Source organism: Neopsephotus bourkii, unplaced genomic scaffold (assembly GCF_033783945.1).
Source record: "Neopsephotus bourkii isolate Nb327-2 ecotype Australia unplaced genomic scaffold, CSIRO-AGI_Nbou_v1 NB_207, whole genome shotgun sequence".
NCBI lineage: Eukaryota > Metazoa > Chordata > Aves > Psittaciformes > Psittacidae > Neopsephotus > Neopsephotus bourkii.
The window spans coordinates 238,738-258,057 of record NW_026900719.1 but is presented as its reverse complement, the minus strand read 5'-3'; the positions used below and the strand labels follow the sequence as shown (position 1 = coordinate 258,057).

At 42.7% G+C, this 19,320-nt stretch overlaps 1 protein-coding gene across 10 annotated transcripts in view; it reads left to right on the top strand.

The window, feature by feature from the left end:
- EPB41L4B (erythrocyte membrane protein band 4.1 like 4B) overlaps nt 1–19,320 on the top strand; it is a 173,114-nt gene that overhangs the window by 79,776 nt on the left and 74,018 nt on the right. For 7 of the 10 annotated variants that reach the window (XR_009724039.1, XR_009724038.1, XM_061344297.1 and 4 more), the window contains 3 exons: nt 7,206–7,292; nt 7,678–7,743; nt 16,520–16,701. Coding sequence is in view for 8 of the 10 variants with exons in the window: in XM_061344297.1 (XP_061200281.1) it covers nt 7,206–7,292; nt 7,678–7,743; nt 16,520–16,701 (335 nt within the window). In the remaining 2 variants the exon portion in view is untranslated. Of the gene's footprint in view, nt 1–1,779; nt 3,202–7,205; nt 7,293–7,677; nt 7,744–16,519; nt 16,702–19,320 lie in introns of those variants that run through there. The other 3 variants (XM_061344298.1, XM_061344299.1, XM_061344301.1) reach the window with 2 other exon arrangements.

Genomic DNA, 19,320 nt, shown 5'->3' with positions numbered 1-19,320 from the left:
AAAATTCCTAGCATAGAGCAGTAAAGCAGCTATGAAATTTTGGTGCAAACAGAAGACTTTAAATTGGGTAATTAACTTTACCTGTGCTTCATGTTCAGGATTCTTCCTGTTTAGGGTTTATTTGTCCTTCTGATTGTGCATGGTTTTAAATGTACAGTTTCACATTACAGAAGAGTGATTGCAGAGCGGTTAATGGTTTTATAAATCATTTGAGGTTTTGCTGAAATTGTTCTAAAGATTTCTTCACTTATGATACAAGTCAGTAACATTTTATAGCCAGATAGTTCACCCTGGAGCTGAGTGATATTGAAACAAGCACAGTAATGTATTGTAATATGTGTAGACATTCTCCCCTTCAGCCCTTCCACTGCCTGAGCAAAAATAAAGGTCAGTGAAATATGAACAATGGCTTTTTTATAGCTAGGCTTGTAAGATTAAAAAACATACTTAAGAGCTCAGTCATGCAAGCTTGGTGGAAAAGGTGCTCAGTTTTTTTTGTCCCAGTCAAGTAGAAGCGTTTAAATATGTGGTTAAAGCGGAAGCTTTAAGTTATTCTAACTTGGGGTCAAAGTGGAGGGGTTGAATGTTTAACATTCTGGATAGCTTGATTTGAGAAAGCTTAATCTATTCAACTATGAACTTGAGATCAAATCACAGATTAATGAAATTCTTTCTTTCTGCTGGGCATGCAAATAGAATGGGCCAACGGCTGAAATGGAAATACATGTGCAATACATGTTGTTATATATGGGTCTTTTTGTTGATTGATTTGTGAAATAATATGTGGAATTGTGTCTGTCATCTTAGTAAGATCCTTTCAGTGAAATTATTTTTTGCAGTTAACTTACTGTTCAGTCTTCTGAGAAAATTCATTCCAGTTAACATTTGTCATTATATAATGTTAGGATATCTGTAAAAGGTAAACTCTACACCTGCGTGTGTACCTGTTATCATAACAAACAAAAAACATTACCAGAATAAGAAGTGCAACAGCAGTTTGTTAATAAGGGAATCCCAAGTACTGTGGCTTCCTACATACTTTTCAGATTTTGTTTTAGTTAGCTATTTATCCCAACACACACACACGCACACAAATGATTAGGAGACACTGTAGGAGTGGTTGAGGTTGATATCTCCAAGCAGCAATAAATAATGAACAAATAAGGAAGAAATATTTTTCCTCTTAGTACTTTGTGCTAGTTTCACTACAGTCACAGACAAATACTGGTACTAACTATGGACTCTTAACAAAATGTGACTGTGTAGCTCACAGGCTGCTTCAGTGTGATTAACTGCATCAGTGCTGAGTTAGGGGCAATATTTACAGAAGAGCAATTTTGATTCTTAGTAGGATGTTTTTTTTTTTTTAATTTTTAGACCTTAAGGATATATTTTCATGAGCTCAACTTTTTGCATGATAAGGTTTATTTTACTAGATTGTTGTTAGCTTTTAGTTTTCCTATAGCCTCCTCCTCCCTCCCCACCATCCGTCTGAGATTCAGCAGTGATGCCCGACACTTGTCTGTAAGACTTGAAAACAGAAGGTTTTTAAGGACTGAGCTCTGATTCAAAGCCTTTTGAAATCAGCTAAAAGATTCCCATTGCTTCAGCGGCTTTTGCACCAGGCCTGTAGGTCTGTCAGCAATTCCTGCCCTTGCTGCTAGCTGCCCATCCCACCATATGCATGCTTAGCACTTGCTGGATGAACTCATGTTGCTGTATAGCGCTCATAAGTTTACTTCCATCTCTCACTAACCAATAACTGTGCAAATGGTACAGGCCACCCTATCATGATGACAGGCCATATTGGAAACCCCCCACAAGTGGAGAGGACAGCAATTTACGATATATCCAGGAACAGAACCAGAAGAATTTAGGAGGCGTCCAAAGCATGGTGTACCAAGATAAACTCATGACGACACTCTGAAACAGCCATCTTCATTTCACCTGCCATCTCAGACGATCATTGCATTCCATGGTCCTTGTCTGTCTGCAGTACGTTCAAAGTGTATTGTGCATAATGTGTGTGTCTCTGTATGTACATCCATCCTTGTTTAGTGTTCATGGACATTCTTGGGAAAAGTATTTTCCATATCTTTGTAAAAAAAATCTTGAAAAAAACCTTTTGTGAAAGCTGGTGAGAATTTCAGTGCCCCGAGACCAGAAGTATTTCTGGGGATTTACATGCCACCATACTGTGGAATCTGTGACCCTCTGCCTCCTGGTGAAGATCAGCCATTTGTGCCTTAGTTATTTTTTATCATCTTGGGGGTTTTTGAGTCAAATTAATAGGTGAAGTTTGAGAAACTTTGTAGTTGACATGCAAATAGGAGTTTGGAGGGAGGGAAAAACAGAATTCGCACTGGCAATCAAACTGGCTTGTGGACCGCCAACAAAGGGAGCCTACTGAGGTAGTCATAGGTTTGGGCGTCTTTTGCTTTTAATCTTCTGTGTTCTGCGGCAAAAATAGAGGTGCTTGCCTAACTTAAAAACAAGTATGGAGAAAGAGCACTATCACAAACTTCATGGAGTATGTGTATTCCTTTTTTGACTTACTGATTATATTGATAGCATTCCCCAAAACCATACCTGCTGCTATAAAGGCAAGAATGTTAAAAATGGATCCTTGCTGAAAGGGTGCTGCTGTCTTCTTATTTGTAATGTGATTATGGAAATGAACTACACAATCGCATAAAACTACCTACTGATAACTTCTCTGAGTGGATTCAGAAACACAGCTCATAATGGGTACACTTCAAGATGAGGACAATCTGGTGAAATATCTCTGTTTTTATAAAGTTAGATGTTTGCAAAGTTGAATGTACATTTTACAAACCTAGGTCTTTAAGTAGGCTTGGCTGGTATTTTGATCACTTGCCGATTGCTTTTTATCGTATTTTTCAACTGGAAATCATAGTGCCATGTTCACTCATGCATCTGTTTTAATTAGGCCTTGCCTCTGTGGTCTGTCTGAAGTTGTTGGAATAAATCTTCATTTGAAATATTTTAAAAATGAAGTAGTTTTTTACTTGATTTTGATACATACATGTTTATAAATGGCTATAACTGAGTTTTTTTCACAGCAAATTTGATAGTGTTTAACTTTTTGTGAAATATATTTGTTTACAAATGCTGTCAATTTTAATATTTGGTTTGATCTTTCCTGTTTGTGCTAAGTACAAATAAAAATTTTCAATCTTGTTCTGATTATGATGCATTATTTAATTTTGAAGGATATGGGGGGAAGGTGGGTAGATATGATAGAGCTTATGCTTGTAACTGTTTTGCCCTGGAGTCAGTAATGTTGTGCTGGATCAGCATTTTCAGTGCAGTGTGTAGAGGGGAAATCAATGAAGCAATTGTGCCAGTAAGATGTGTTGATGCCAGGGTTAAGGCCTGAGGTGGGTAATCACAGAGGCTGAATTCAGTTTCTCTAGTCTGCTTTTCCTGTGTTTCAGAAGTGGTTTATGTGGGGAAGGAAGGGAGGAAGGAAGAGAAACTTTGCTGGAGCTGTAGGAGCCTAGCTTAGCTGCCACTCTGAATGCCCTCTGGAGGAGGCTTTTTTTTTTCCTTGAATACTCACATTAAAGTGGAGCATTGTTGCTTCGTGATTCACACTCCTACGTTCATAATACAGTATTGTTCTTGTCATATAACTGCATTGGCTTCTCTGTGGTTTGTTGTCAGTGTTTCTCCTTATCATGTGCTGTTATCTGTGGTTTGGTTTATTGCTAAAGGTGCACTGAATGAGAGAGAGATCTCCCTGACAGATGTCAAGAAAAGACAGCACAAGGCCTAACTGATACTTAAGTATTAAAATGCCACATGCAGGAGGTCTGCCCACTGGTGAAGAACAACCTGCAGGACTCGTATGTTCTGCGGTTTGTGTGTGTCACCTCAAGGGAAGCACTTGTCACTCTGCTTCTCTGGAAGAGGAGCTCATATACTCTGCACTGTCATTTTTTCATCCCACATCCTGCTTGCTGTGTGCAGAAGTCTCTGTACCAGCAAGATCACTGAGCAGTCAGATAGGTAAGAAGAAATCAATTTCTCTGTTCTTCCTCGCTCTAGTCTTAGTTGGCTTCTTGCAGCAAATGGGCTGGGATACAGCTGGGAAGAGGAGGAGCAGATCTACCTGCTTCCTCTCTAACCCCAGCAGTGCTGACCAGCCTGTGCAGCTTACCTTACCTGAGCAAAGGTGGATATGGATAGTATCCATCTGAACAGGGTAATACAAATAAATTGTTTAAACTTGAAAGCACACTGGGTTTTCTAAAATTAGCACACTCATTACTGACAAAGTATTGTTTCTAACAGGTGACTAATACAGGCTTTGTGGTGTTAGGAATTCAGTTTTGTCTTTGAAGCAACGCAGAGCACTGCAGGTGAAAACCAAATTACATGATGAGAGAGGAGAAAGGTGGAAAATGTTTGGTTAACTCCCCTGTTAAATGTAGTAGCACCTTTTGTTTAAAAGTCAAAACACTGGGAAAGCTCTGGCAATATAAATTGATACTGCATCCTAAATTCATGCTTCTACAGGGAGGCATTGGTGTTTATAGATGCACAAACTCAATACAGGGACTTGAGAGCCCCGGTATGTGAGTGTTTATATGTTATGTTGAGTGATTTTTAACTGGGAGTTACTCATGAGGAAATGCCACACAGTTTACCAAAGAGCATGTTATGCAGTCATGCTGGATACAGGAAACAACATACGTCTTCTAAATACACAGGGAAGTTGGTTTTGTTTAAAAAAAGCCCTTCATGACTGCTTGAAGGAGGTACCTACCACCTTCTGAAACCAAAGGAAGCACATTCTCAGCGTACCTGTTGAACCCTGTGTGCAAACTTTCTCCATCCCATTCTGAAGTGTGTTCATTGTGCATGGTTGATACTGTCTTTTTACAAGTCCAGCACACACTTGGAAACTCTTCTGTAATCTGATTACAGGTGATAAACTCTATCCTCACGTTGGGATGGAAGGTGTTATTAGTCATCTGGGTAATTACACTGATCTGAAGGCCAGCGTGTAATCAGCTTCATTCTTCCACTTGCTGGAGAATTGCTCCATACTTCTTGGTTGAGGGTATCTTATGATGATCTCTCTGCATACCTTCCTTCTTCATTTAGTGAAGCTGGAAACCAGTTCTTCCCCACAGAGCTCAGGCCTACCTCTCCACTCTGTAGATTCAGATTTGCTGGGGAGTTACTTTTGCCCTGTAATAACTCTGTAATCCTGTGACTTGTCCCCCACGATCTGTTAGGGGAATCAAAAAGCTGGCAATACCACTTCTGTAACTTGGGCTGAAATATGCTGCTCCTCAGTCCCAACCAGACCCTGGCTTTCAGACTGATGACTAGTATTGAGTACTGAAATACAACGCTGAAAGTGATGGCACTTTTGGTTAATTGTTTTAGTGTGGGCTTTTTCTTTAAACTTTAATTTTCAGCTATTTTTCTCTCGCTGATGTGAGTCACAAGCAAAGTGAACAAAGGGATCAGGTTTTGTAATGCATTTCCAAAGCTGGCAGCAGGGGGGTTGCACACTTCAGGAGAATTGACAAGTCCTTCCAGACCCTTTAATCAGTGAACCCACATGCAGATTTGACCAAAAGGAGGATTGCTTTCTCACATTGTGGATGGGAACAAAGCATATATTACAGCCTTTTGGTGTAAAATGCCTTCCTTCTGGATGAGTGTTGCAGAAGATGCCTTCAGCCTACAAGAGAAAGAGTGTTAGAGCTTGCAAGGAATTTTGAGAATGGAACTTGAGCTGCTGGCAAAGAATGAGCTGGGAAATGTCGAAGACGGCAAAGAGAGAAACTGAGTGTATCACTTGCTCCTCAGGCATTGAAGTTGGCTGGATGGAGCCCTCTGAGGGGGAAGAGGAAGACAATTCCACACTGCAATCATCTGTTTTCAGTGGAGGTTTTCCACAAGTCATTCCGGTTTGGGTATCGAGCAGGCTGGCTAGCTCAAAGAAGAGAAGTTTTGACACGCATCCATCCAACCTGACATACCAGATCTCTGGAAAGACTGTTGGTAATGAGTGGTTTTCCTCGTGCTATGTGAAGGAGAACCAAGGACAGCAGACTTGAGGGGTGCTGTCATGTAGCATTGCTAATGGTAGCCAAAGAGACTGTTGGAGCCAGAGTTGCTGTAGATCAGGTAGCATTAATGGACATAAAGTAGGAACTGTATATTTTCTAAGTTGATCTCAGAATGTGTGCTGAGGGCTGATCCACCCCGACCCTGCCTTTTTTTGTCAAGACTGTGCTAGTCCTGACAAAATCTGCTTTGAGAGCCAGCTTGAGCTAGCATTTTGCTGGTCAAGCCTCTGCACCCTAGCCAGACTTGTGCTACGGTGTGAGGATCAAGGGTTTGAGCTGCTTCAGAATAAATATTTTTCTCTATGGTCATACTGCAATGCTTAGAAAAATATCATGTGTTTGTGCATGCTCCCTAGTTTTAGTGTCAAGGGGCCTGCAGGAAAACCAATTGTCCTTGCTTAGCTGGCACCAGACATGTAGAAAGATGAAGCTTTTGGACAAAACCGATGCTAGGCAAAGTAGATAAGAAGTAACATGTAAAGGGACGGACCACACTTTTCTACCTGCCTCTTGCAGTACATTGCAAAGCAGCCTGTAGAAATGATGAAGACCTTGTTTGGCTTCACTTGTTTTCCATGTACTGTTTGTTGTTCCTTGAAGTGCCTGGCCAAATCGGCTTCCTTTCTGATTATATGTGCTGTCGCTTTTGTTGCTGCTGCGTCGCACGGAACAAGTGGAAACTTGGTTCAGCTGGAGACCTCCCTTGATATGAGTCACTTTCAGTAATAAAGCTTCTGCAGACTAAATGCTGCTCTCAACTGCTAATAACTGTTTCATGACTCCTTTAAAGCAAAACAACTTACTTTCAAACAGTCGGTTTCACAAGCGTTAATCTAGATTTAGTTCATGAAGTTCACAAGCCGAGCCTCTCTGTGCACTGCCCACTGCGTGTATTGGTAGGTGCATGCTACAGAAAATGCAAGCATGTCTGTAATAACTTGCATATTGCTTTTAATTTCTGAATGCATTATACCTCCAATTTTGAACAGGAGGAAAAAGTACTGGATTTTTATTTATTTTTTCTTTTTTAATACTGTATTTCCCATCCACATTTCCTAAAGATGGTGGTGGTGTTTTAATTGTTTTTTTCAGATACAATCTTGGCAGTCTTGGCACACAGATTGATGAAGATGAGAAGTTCCACCAGCCTGATATCTTAGATCCAGTGTTACTTCTTTGGTTTGTGTTTCTGGAATACTGGCTTTCTCTTAACTCTGTGGGGCTACTTTTGGTTTGGTGGCATCTTCTCTTCCATGATCTGTTGCATGTGTCTTTCAGAAGAAATCTAGTTCGTTTTCTCTCTAGCAGAAGCAGCATTCATGATTGTCTTAGTCATCACACCTTCTGAGAACTGAGAAATATGCCAATTTAAAACTAACATAGATGTTGAGCTAAGGCTATTGGGGAACCAGTGGAAAGGCCCTTCGGGTTCCGTTTTTAAGTTGCCACCACAATTACATTTCCATTTTGGATATTTATAGTTTTTTGTACTTTCTGTCTTTTTAGTTTGTAATAGGCTTGGTTTTTCCTTTCCCCTTTTCTTTTTCTTCTTCCTACTTTCTAGCACTAGTGATACGACCTTCAACTTTCAACTATCAAACAGCAAAACCTGCAGCTCATCATATCAAAGGTGAAGATGTATTGGATTATGCAAGAAAAGCTGTTTCATTACAGGAATGGTTTGGAAAAACATGGAGTTCCTGCCTTAATGATGTCATATGTTGGTGGATTATAAAAAAAAAAAAAAAGCTTTTTTTTAATGAGCCAGTGAAAAATATCTTTTACTTTCTGTGCCCTGAAGAAAATGAAAGAAGCATCCATTAATTAATAGTAGGAAGCACTGATCTAATAGAATTAAACTCCATATAAGTGGCTAATTATTTATAAATTATTTTTTTTCCTCACTAAACCTCTAACAGGAATTATAACCACAGTGGTTTCCTTGCCATTATTGATCTCTGCAGTTTTGAGACCCTTAGAGAAGTAGAAATACAAAGCACTAATAAGTCTCCAGTGCTCTCTAAATTGTATATTGAGGTAGCAATGAGCTGAGTAGCTAAACTGATGACACAGTGGCTGTGTTTCATTTCATCTCCAGGGGCCAAGCCCCTGAGTTTTGAGGCGTCACTGGCAGACAGCAGGGCCAGCATGGTTGTGTCCATGAGCCAAGTCTTTCTCATCAGTAGGCGTGCAGGAATCAAACAGGAATAAAATGCTCAGGATAGAAATGGACCAGGGAAACAAACGGGTTTATGAGAAGCAGAGTTTTACAGTGGAATGTGCAATGGGAGGAACTGGAAAAGAAAAAGCAATGAAGTCTGCTAGAGACCATGGGAATGGAGAAGAAGAATGAAGGAGGCAAGGGAGCTTTGAGAGTTCAGCGTCTGTGTCTTCAGCACCTGAAACTCACTGAATCAATAAGCAAGGCTGATCTGAAGCAAGGCTTCAAGGAACTTGAATGCAAAACTGGATGCTGCTTCTCTGTCAAAAGTCTGAGCCCAGGAGGGAGCCATTTCTTATCACTCATTTTCAGATTCTACTGTTGTATTTAATGTGTCTCTCTCATTCTCCATTTCTGACTTTAACAAATGTCTGAAAATCACTTCTAAGATGTGAACGGTTTCTTGCTGTAACTCAGGTGAGTTGCCCAAGTGTTGCAGTGAGAGCAGAGATGGAACAAGTTGCAGATTTGTAAATAAGAAACACTTTGCTGTGCTGAATGATTGATTTTTGCCTTTTACCTGTTAATGCTGCCTGCTGAGCAGCTAACTGGCTTCACTGGTAGCATATTAAAAGGGCAAAAACCTACAACCTAAGCTGAAGTCACTGGTGTGGCACTAGTGTCAGGTGTGTTCAGGTATGCATGCTGGGCTTTAAAGTTACAGCCAATTACTGAAATTCAGACGACCATGTATTTCTTTGTAGGGCATTAGCAATATTCAGAATCTAGATAATTTAGAAGTATGAAACTAATACAGTTTGATTAGTTTCTTTAAAAATATGGGGGTTTTTTCCAGGTATTTTAGCTTTGCAGGGACAAAGAAAGGATGTTTTGTAAGGTGGGAGCTTACTGTTAAGGGAAGCCAAATCCAGTGAACTGGCTTTAAAGCTAACCTTCCTGATCTGCAAGATGTGAGCCTGCTGTAGTTCCTGGTTTCTAAGTTCAGCCTGTAGAGATGGTTAGTGTGTATTCCAGAGGTGTAAATGCACATAGAGCACACATTCATCCAGCCACACGGACAAAAGGGATGGAGAATAGTTCCTTTACCAGCAGCCACTGACACATATGGCAACACTGAGAGCTCAGTCCTGTCTGCATACACCCACAGAGAAAATTGGAATACAGTTAAGAAGATGGCTTAGACTACAGTTGAACCCAGCTTGACCAGCCAAGCATGCTGACCAGCAGCTTGCTTATGGGTGGCCTGTTCTTCCCTGATGCATACAGGGAAGAACATTCCCTTCCTTTATCTCCTCGGAGTTATCCCTGCTTTTCCCCTGCATTGCTCCGCATTCTGTAAGTGCAAGCGCAAATTTCCTAAGGCTACCTAGGTGGTTTGGCCCTCGTGGGGTGTTACTGTTATGGGTTCCTAGGCAGTGCTGGCCTTGGATGGTTGTTCTCACCAAAAATGTCCTTGATACTCCCCTTTAGTGTGCTGTGTCCATTTCATATGTAGCTCTCCTGTGAAATCGGGCAGTCCTTCAGGGCATGCTGTGTAACATTTATTAGGTGCTTATGCTTTCATCTCTTATATCCAGCAGCAACTTCTATCACATCTCATGGTTTCTCATGTTCTTCTTTATTAGCTGAGCCTCAGGCTCATGCCTGCATCTCTGTCTACATGATTTGGCAGGTATGTGATACTGAGGACAGGAGAAAGATAGGGATGTGCTTAGCTCACAGGATCTGAGTTACCTGATGGGTTAAATGCCATGAAAGACTGTAGCATGGTTAACAACCTAAGATAGCCACAGGCTGTCTCAGTGGCCTCACTTGGTTTGCTCCTATTTTAACCTGAGTTATCTTTCTTGGATTAGCCTCTCCAAGCTGTTTTGTTTCCCAGTGACAGGCACACGTTGTCTGCCTGTGACTGAAAGGGGAAGGCAGCACTGACTTGGGGGAGGATTTAATCTGCTTTTAGGAATTTTTCTATTTGCTCGTCAGAGTTTTTCTCATCTGCAAGGACATAGGGGACAATAAATTTTTTTGACAGGTGATTAAATATAATTAGCTAGCGTTATGATTAATTAAAGCCATTTGTAAACAAAGAAAAGCAAGTTTAGTTCCTCCTGGGCATATCTGGTGTGACCGTTTTGCAAGGCAGCATGTTTTTAGCAATCTTTATGTAGAGAAGGTGAAATCTGTGAGGACAATGGCTTTGTTGAGCCAGGATTTGTTTCTCGGTATTTTATTAGAGCATGCTTTGCCACAGGCTCTGTTCTTCTTGTGGAGAATTCCAGATTCCTCCTGCTTCGAAACTCAGTTCAGCACCCTGTACTGCAGGAAGCTGCTGCTTTTGTTTCTTACATGAGAAATTCTCCCTGTCTCTGTCACCATTTCTGAACACTTATTTCCACATGGCCATCTTCTCTTTCTTTCCAACGTTAGGTTGTCTGTCTGGGAGAAGACTGCTGGCTGCCCACTCCGCTTTCTTGAGGTATCCCTAGGAATGGATGGGAACTGCTGATTACCCCCGGCAGCAGGGAAAGGCAGCTGAAACACATATTCCCAGGCCTTCCCTAAAGGAATCAAATGGGCCAGCTCTCTGGTCATCTGGTGGTGTCAGAGCATGGCAACGTAACAGCTCAGCTTCAGTTACACTTCTCACAGTTTAGGAAGCCAGTTCTGGCTGGAAGAGAGGTGTCGGCTACATCGTGTGGGGAGAAAAAATGGCATAGGTTTGCTTTTAGTGATCCCAGTCCTCCTTAGGAACTCATTGCTTTTATGTGTCCCAGTCCTTGGCTGCAAAAATGAAACTTCATCCTCTCTTTTATAAGCAGTCTTCCTGCCATGGTCTGCATTCCCTTACATAAGTGAACTGGCTGCTGGCTCTTCTCAGAGTCTTTTGCCTCAATCCAATGATTCTGGCAATTAATACTCACACAGAATACCACCCTCCTATCCCCCTGTTTCCTCTTCATTCCTCTCCACGTGGAAATTTCCCAAGTATGTGAATTCCTAGGCTCTCTGTGCTACCTTATGGGCTTTAGCAACACAAAGGTGTGCGAGAGATTCTAAACGCCTGTAAAGCAAGTTTGGCTAAAAATTTGGTTGGGGTTGTTTGGGTGGTTTAAGTTTCTTTTGAAGTATGGGAATAAACCCAGAGTCTTCCCTCCCTCAAAGGGTGAGACTAAGCACAAAAATGAATGTTTGGCTTAACACAACTGTCAAATCTCATCCCTGAACTGCCACATTGAAGCGTCACGTGCAGTGGTTGCTTTCTTTAGGCTTCTGAAGAGTCTCTCCATGCACACCCATTGATGCATACACATAGATGTTAACATATACTTTAGCCATTTCACTGATGGCCATTTGGGAGCACACCTAACGCCCATTTTGATGTTGGAGAAGGTATGGTTAGGATATGGTGGTGGGTAAGATACCTCCTATTAGAGAATGATATGGTTGGAAGGAGTCTCCTAGTGCATTCAGCAGGAAGCCTGTTGTGTGGATTTGAGCTGCCAAAAGCAGCACAAATCACCATGAGGCTTGCTCTGAGCTGCAGATGAAGGAGGATTGAGAGGGGTTGTGAAGATGTTTGTGTAAAGCTTGAGGGTTTCTAAATATCAGAAAATGGCAGTGGTTCGGTGCAGAAGCAGTGTTCAAAGCAAAGAATAGAGGTGGGTATGGCGATTGGGGAAGGTTATTTATCACAACCAGACCTAGAAGCATGGGATGTTTTTAAACCACTGTTCAGCTACAGCAGGGAGGCTCTAAACTCAATGCAGAGTCATCCAAGAGGTGCAGTAGTTTCAGCCTGCTTTCTGCTGTTGCCCCACCAGAAGGGGAGAGAAGAGAGCCCCACCATTTGCTCTCCAAGTGTAACTTCAGGCAGGTGGGACAAAGCTGTCCAGGGACAAAGCAGGAAGAGTGTTCAAGAAGGGGACATGGACAGGGTGCAGGAGCAAGCCATCTCTGGGATGCAGGTGGAAGATGTTTATGCATGGCCACACAGTTATGTTCTACAGGACAGGAGAATGAGGATGGCAGTTGGGAGGATGGCATGGAAAGGCAATTACTTTGTCTAAAAAATCTCTTGTCACTCACAGGTTACACCAGAATGGAAAGTCTTCTCACCCCAGGCCTGTTGTGGGTGAGAGAAAAGTCCTGAATGGGTTATGATCTTAGCAGATGAGAAAGTTTAGGACAGAGCTCAGGAGGGATTATATGTTTGTGCTGGTAGGGGTAATCTGCTTCATAGCTGAGGTTGTGGGGAGTGAAAACCTGGCCAGTTTAGAAAGGGATCCGATGTTCTTCAGGATCAGAAGAGGAACATGAATCCATGACCCCAGGCCATTTAGGAAACAGTAAATGTCAAAGTTCCAGTGCGTACACAGGATCAGGTCCTGTAGAACATGGGAAGCAGCCCTTCCTCTTCACAATGTACTTACAAAGCCCTAGCTGAAATGGGGTACCCACCTCTGAGCACCACATACTGGAGCAGGAGCCAGTCGGGCAGATGGGGATGACAAGATGTATCAGAGCTGTAGGAAATGTGTGACCTGTGAGGGATGGTTGAAGAAATCAGAGATCTTCAGACTCCGAAGCGAGATGTGAAGAGACTTTTACAAAAACACAGGTCTGTAGCAAGAAATAACCTGTTCGCTGTGTCTGTGATGGATGAGAGAGGAAATAGCAGGCTTAAATTGCAGTAAAGGAGACAGGATAAACAAAGGAAGGAAGTGCAGGCATGGCGAGACACTGAAATTGACTGCACAGGGAGGTCATGGAGTCTCTGCTAGTGAAGGTGTTGAAGGTTCAGTTCAGCCAATCAGTTAGGGTAACATTGGCCTGCTTAGTTTGGTTTTCAGGTGAAAGGTGGATAATGCAGACCTTCAAACACCTTTCTGTTCTCCATTTTTCTATGATCTCTTAACACTTGTACACTAGACATGCTTTGGGGAGGCAGTAGATGGCTGGAGGACAGGAAATACAAGAATGTCAATTGAAAATAGCTATTAAAGCAAAGGGCAGGGAGTATAAAATTAGGGTAAAAGACTAGTAATGTAAGATGAATGTAATGAAATGTAAAAGAACATGGAAAAAGTAGTAAAAAAATGCATATTATTTGCCCTGTTCCTCAATAATATGCTGCACTTTTGGTCAGAAAAAAAGTAATTATGAGAGGCTGAGGGTAAAGGCAATACAAAGTGTCTTGTGAACTTTCAGTGGCTTTTTGAAGGCTCAGCCTCTTGTAACAGAATCCAAAGGAGTGCTTTGCCAGAGGGAGGAACACAAAAGAAGAAATGTTTTCTTCCTTTACGTAATAGCCTGTGGGGCTGTGCCTCATATTCCTTGAAGGACAGGGGTTGGTTGTACAGGGAGCAGCTGGAGCTTGTTGGGAAAACTACACAGGTTAAGGACGGAGGAAAAAGAAAACCCGCAGGACAGCCAATTGGTATTAAAAGGTAGAACAAAGGTGTAGCACTGACATACTAGGAGGGCCAAAAGACAAATACAAGAGGTAGGATGAAAAGTGATACCTGTCTATGTCTGCGTATAGTCTGACAGCATTACTTAATGTCTAGGGAGCAAGTATGAAAACCTAGAGGATTTAGGATGCAGTCAGAAAGTTGGTTCATTGAAAGTTGTGATTTATTTGCATCAATGGCTTGGGGAGAGTGCATCAGCATGTTACCTTTTCAGTAAGTCAGACAGAAGCAAGTAACAGAAAGAAAAGTTAATGGCAAAAAGATGCTTTGAGGAAAATCTCAAGTCTCTAGATTCAAGACAGTGGAAGCACAGAAAAAATAAGTGAAAACCAGATATGATGTATGGTAATAATGATGTAGCAAGAAATAACCCTTGTAGAAACTGCACTAAGATGTCCAATGTGCCCCTGAATTATCCATCTGAAGTGCAAGAGTTGATTGACTGCTGAGGTGAGTTTGCCTCAATATCTGTTAGCTGCTCTCATCCATGGAAGAGTACAGATGACTGCATCCTTTTAAATGGGCCAGAAGTTTCCATATGGGATTTCACATCAGAGTGCACTGCCTGGGTATTGACAGCCTGACTGGAGCTTTGCAACTTACTGCCCTCAAGGATTTCAGTGTATAGTGGAATATCCGCTTTGCTGGGCTAGCTCTTTACTTCATTGAAGTAATGATCTCCCTGGGTTTTATGGTGTGAGTGCTCCTCTGAACGGTCAAGAAATACATCTAGAGAATTTGGTGCATGTTTGACCTCATGCCAAAGGGGTCTTGTCTCATTCCATTGCTCAGCTTATTTCCATTTTAGCATGGAAGCTACTGAATGCCCATAGCAATATGAGGAGTCAGTGTAAGGATTTGATGTGATTTCCTTCATTTTGAACAGACCAGTTGAAAATCTGCTAAACCAGCCTGCCAGTGGGTAAAAGGAAAGCAACCCCCAGGCCCATAGGGGTCTAGGTCTTGAGAAATATTTAATCATAGGCTGAAAAAAGGATGTGCTGAGGCTCTGACTCAAACCTGATCCTATTTCCAGTAAGGGTTTTTAACTGTGTGAACAAAACCAGCTATCCTCTCAGTCAAAAAATATCACTTCAATCCAAGGTGCTCAGAGGGAGAGCGCAGGAGAGCTGCTACAATTAGTGCACGATCTCATTAGCCTGTACCATTTTCCTCCAGTAGGCACTTGCTTGTTTTGATTACAACAGTGAAGATCTAGTGCAGTTTCAAAGACAGACCAGTCCTGGATTATCTGAGCTCACCAAAGCTGTCCCCTGTGGATCAGACACCTATTTGTATTGTTTCCTTAAGGCAAATAAGGCATCAGAATTGCCTTTATTGGCAGTTGTTGCTACGTGCAGGGAACCTGCCAAGATTAATATACACAACGTTCCCTTCCCCACCTCCTGCTTTCAGAAAGTAGCCAGCATAAAAGTGTTATTCAATTACTACCCAGTCAGAAGCCTCATGTTGTCAGAAGCTGTTACTAAGAAGGCAGCCGTTATTAATGATGTACCAAGTGGCATGCTTCAGCATATCTTTGGAAAATATACAGATGTGTTTGTTTGCAGATGACTGGTTAATTTTGCTCTGAATCAGTAAGTAATCTGCAGAGAGCATACGTAACAAGTAGCTAGGTATAATTTATTCGTTGTTTCCTTAATTATTCTGTTTGGGTTTATTCCCTACTGTGAGGTTTTCAGGTGCTGTTAGTAATAAAAGCTGAAGATATAATTTCTTTAGAAGTTTTTGAATAGGCAGGAGGTCCATCTTTTCTTGGAATGAATTGATTTCCTGCAGCTACTGTCTAATGTAATACTGTAGGATAAGTTAAAACCTTATAAAAATGTAAGCATTCCTCTGAGGAAAAGGCAATCAAGTCATTTGCAGTGTCTGTATAGAGTTATCTCAGCCTTTTTTGTTTGCTGGTATGGAGACAAAATGTCATTTCTGGAAATTCATCATCATTTTAAACAATAAGTTGAAACAGCAGGAGTTACAACCATAGAGGAAAATTAACAGTGTTGTTTGATGCTTCTGAGTTAGATATGATGAATTAAGACTTCAGCATGTCTCCATTTCTCTGTATGTTGTAAACTGACAACAGTTTGTCTGACTAAACACATGCAAGAAAACCCTCTCTTAGTTTGCCAGAACATGTATAATTCCTTTTTCACCACGCGCTACTTTGCATGTAGTTACCTCTAAAACCTGTTATTTCCAATGGGAACTTTCTACATTTTTCCCAAGTCACAGACTTTTCATACAGCTATTTTGCACCATGAATTTGGAGGCCCGAACTTTCTCAGTCACTTACTGTTATTCTGGGACTGTTCCTTGATCTGCTCTTCTGTCACTTTCACTTTAAACAAACTATTGTTTGCTGCCTGCCCACTTTCCTATCCCACTTTCCTAAAGTTGCAAATTCCGGCAGGACAAATTTGGATGGTTCTGAGGATCATATTCCATCAGCCATATGGCTCGGCATAGGTGTCTAGCACAGGTTGTATAGTGTGTAAAATCAAAACTACTTCTTATATTAATAAAATTGTACCAAACAAGAAGAGGCATCCTTTTTCCTCACCGATTGAGTCCCCTGTTAACAGAAAGATAAGAATTTGGGATGTAAGTCATTAAAAATTTTATTTACAAAAAATCTAAGTAATTTTTACCCAAGAATGTTTGCACGCTGTCCAAGAGTACTGTTTGTCCTACTGCTTACCGCTCTAATCTGAACTGAATTTACTTTGTAGCTATCCCTTGAACAACAGTGATCTGCATCAGTTCAACATTGAGGAGAACGGAGGAACACCGTATACTGCAAAAATGCCTGCAAGGCACCACCACCACCACCGCCATCACCACCACCTCGCGAACTACGGCGCCCTTGCTCCAGAGAGCAAAGACATTGTTTCTGCAGTTCCAAACCCAAACAGTAAGTCCACTGCAGTAAATGCCCTTTCAGTAACTGTGCTGCTGTGATTTGTCTCTGGTGAGGAGGCGAAGGAAATGGAAGGAAAACGACACGGTGTTCCAGTTTTCCCTCTTGAAGAATATGCTTCTTGTTATTATTTGCTAGCTTTGTAAGTGAGTGCAAACGAGACAGGGTTTTTGCAGTTTCCTGGCTTTGCTACAGGGCTGTGGGATTGGTGTTGGTTTAGTGTTCCATAGCTGAACAAACACCCAATTAGTCACAGATACTGAGTCTCTAGCCACTTGGCATAGGCTATCTTTCCATTGTTACTATTTATTTGTATAGTTTCTCAAACCTACCCTCATCTGCCATTGTGTTTTGCTGATCTGTCCAGCTGTCCCTCAGCCGTCATTATCTGGATCTGACTTTTGCTTTTATATCTGGGCACAAACAACAGAAACTTTGGAATGCTGGGAAATCGGCATCTTGCTCTTAGTTTATGTAATGGGAACAATTCCTGCTCAGCATCACCTATCATGATTGGAGTGTGCTTGCTTGTTTGGTGGAGAAAGTCTTGGCTTGTAGAAAGCTAAGAGGAGAAAAGCCTTTCTGTGCCTGATGTAACCTTGGAGAGTATGGTTGTAAGTCTCCATAGCTAAACACGTACAGGCTTTTTTAAGGGTGCATAGCTTGTCCAAATATTCATAGGTTTACACAGGAAGAGAAACAGCCCCGCCATTGAGCAATTCTACCTCTTGCTCTCCCAATTTATAATCTCTGCACTCTGCAGTGTGTGAGATGCTGAAGCTGTGTAGGAATTCCAGATGAGCAAAACAAGGTATGATCTATTACTTTCCTTGCTTCACAGGCATGATAAATTCTTTCTTTGCTCAATTCTTGCCTTTATAATTGCAGATCACCCTGAAACAGGCATCTATTATGGAAGCTTTCAGCCTGGGTTGTTAATCTGACAACTTCCAAATGCCTGAAACCGGGATCTTGTAATGGACAGTGCTGGCTGATGGTGACTTTAGGCTGTCTCACCTCTTTCATTGATTGAACACTCACTGCTGGCATACATTCGTGCTGAGAAGTGCTGAGGGCTGGTGTGGCAGCCCCACTTGATGCTGCCACAGAGGCCCTGGCCAGGCAACTGGGTGCTCCAGCACTGCCAATGGGTATCTTGGCCATGGTCTGCAGTGACTGGACTGCAGAGGGTGGCACAGGCCATCCTGCTGGTACCTGCTGGGCTCAGCCAGCTTCTCATGGGCTGCCCTGAGGTGTGTCTGAGTGCTGGCGATGGAGCGATGCTGGCAGGGCTGATCTGGACAGCCTCGCTGGGCTGTCAGCCCGGTGCAGCAGGAGGCGGTGACCTTTCTGCAGGGTCTGCCAACACGTGTTTTTCTTTCCCAAATTAGAGTGAAGCACACCAGGAAATTGGGTCAGAGCCAGCTCTGCCGCTGCTGAGTGTTCCAGCTCTGAGAACACTGCAGACCCCATCACCCTGTCCCCCTCCAATGGGCTCCCCCACCCTGCCTATGGCCACAGCCCCATGTCAGCCGCTGGGGACTCAGCTTCCGCCCCAGCAGTGCTGCAGCAGGGCCAGTCTCCACCGCCAAGCCTCCACTGCCCTGCCAAGCTGGGCTCATCTGTAGAGCAGAAGGTGATTTGAAGCAGCACCAAAACCACAGCACAAGGTGTTTATTCCAGCTCTGTGACTCCTTTCAGGCTGCACTGCTTTCCTGCTCCTCCTTATTGCTGAAATAACCTTAGAAACAGCTTAGAAAAGCGTAAGAGCAAAACATCAGGAGTAGGTTTGCCCCGGAACAGGTTGCCCTGAGAAGGTATGGCTGCCCATCCCTGGCAGTGCTCAAGGGCAGGCTGGATGTGGCTTTGATCAGCCTGGTCTAGTGGAAGGTGTCCCTGCCCATGGCAGGGGTTTGGAACTAAATGAGCTTTAAGGTCCCTTCCAGCCCAAACTGTTCTAGGATTCTATGCTCCTTTTTGTGCCTAGTGAGTGTTACCTTCACGATGAGATGTGGGGCTGAGAACCTGTGTCCCCCAGGCATGGGAAGGACAAGCTGTCTCCCCCAGATCTCACAGCCCTCCTGGGGCACAGCCTCTCCAGCCTGTCCAGCAGCTGCAGTGTTCTGAATGGGATTTCCACAACCAAGACAAGACTTCCATGGAACACGTATTCCTGGAGATCGATTTACCTTTCTCTTTGTTTTGTCAGCTTAAGGCTGTTTCATGCTAGCTATTTGATTAGAGAAATGGGAATCAGTGCTGGTTCCTGACATGGCCTAATGCCACTAGCACCAAATGCCAATTCCTGGTTTCTCTAAGGCAGCAGAAAGGAACGGGGCACCTCCAAGGGGAATCTGGAGCAGGCATGCTGGCTGTGTGCAGCTGAGCTCTTCAGGCAGCTGTACATACAACACACTAGCTTGTCTTAATGCAGGCATGCTGCCCCACAGCAACCCATTACTGATCCCCTGAGGAGACCCAGCCGGAGGCACAAACATGATTTTCCTTGAAAGGCCAGTCTGCAGTTAGACCTCGCATGTGTACTCTGTTAGAGTGGTGGCAGTGTGGGCAGGAACACTTCCCTTAGAACAGTCAAAGTTACTCATTTGCAGC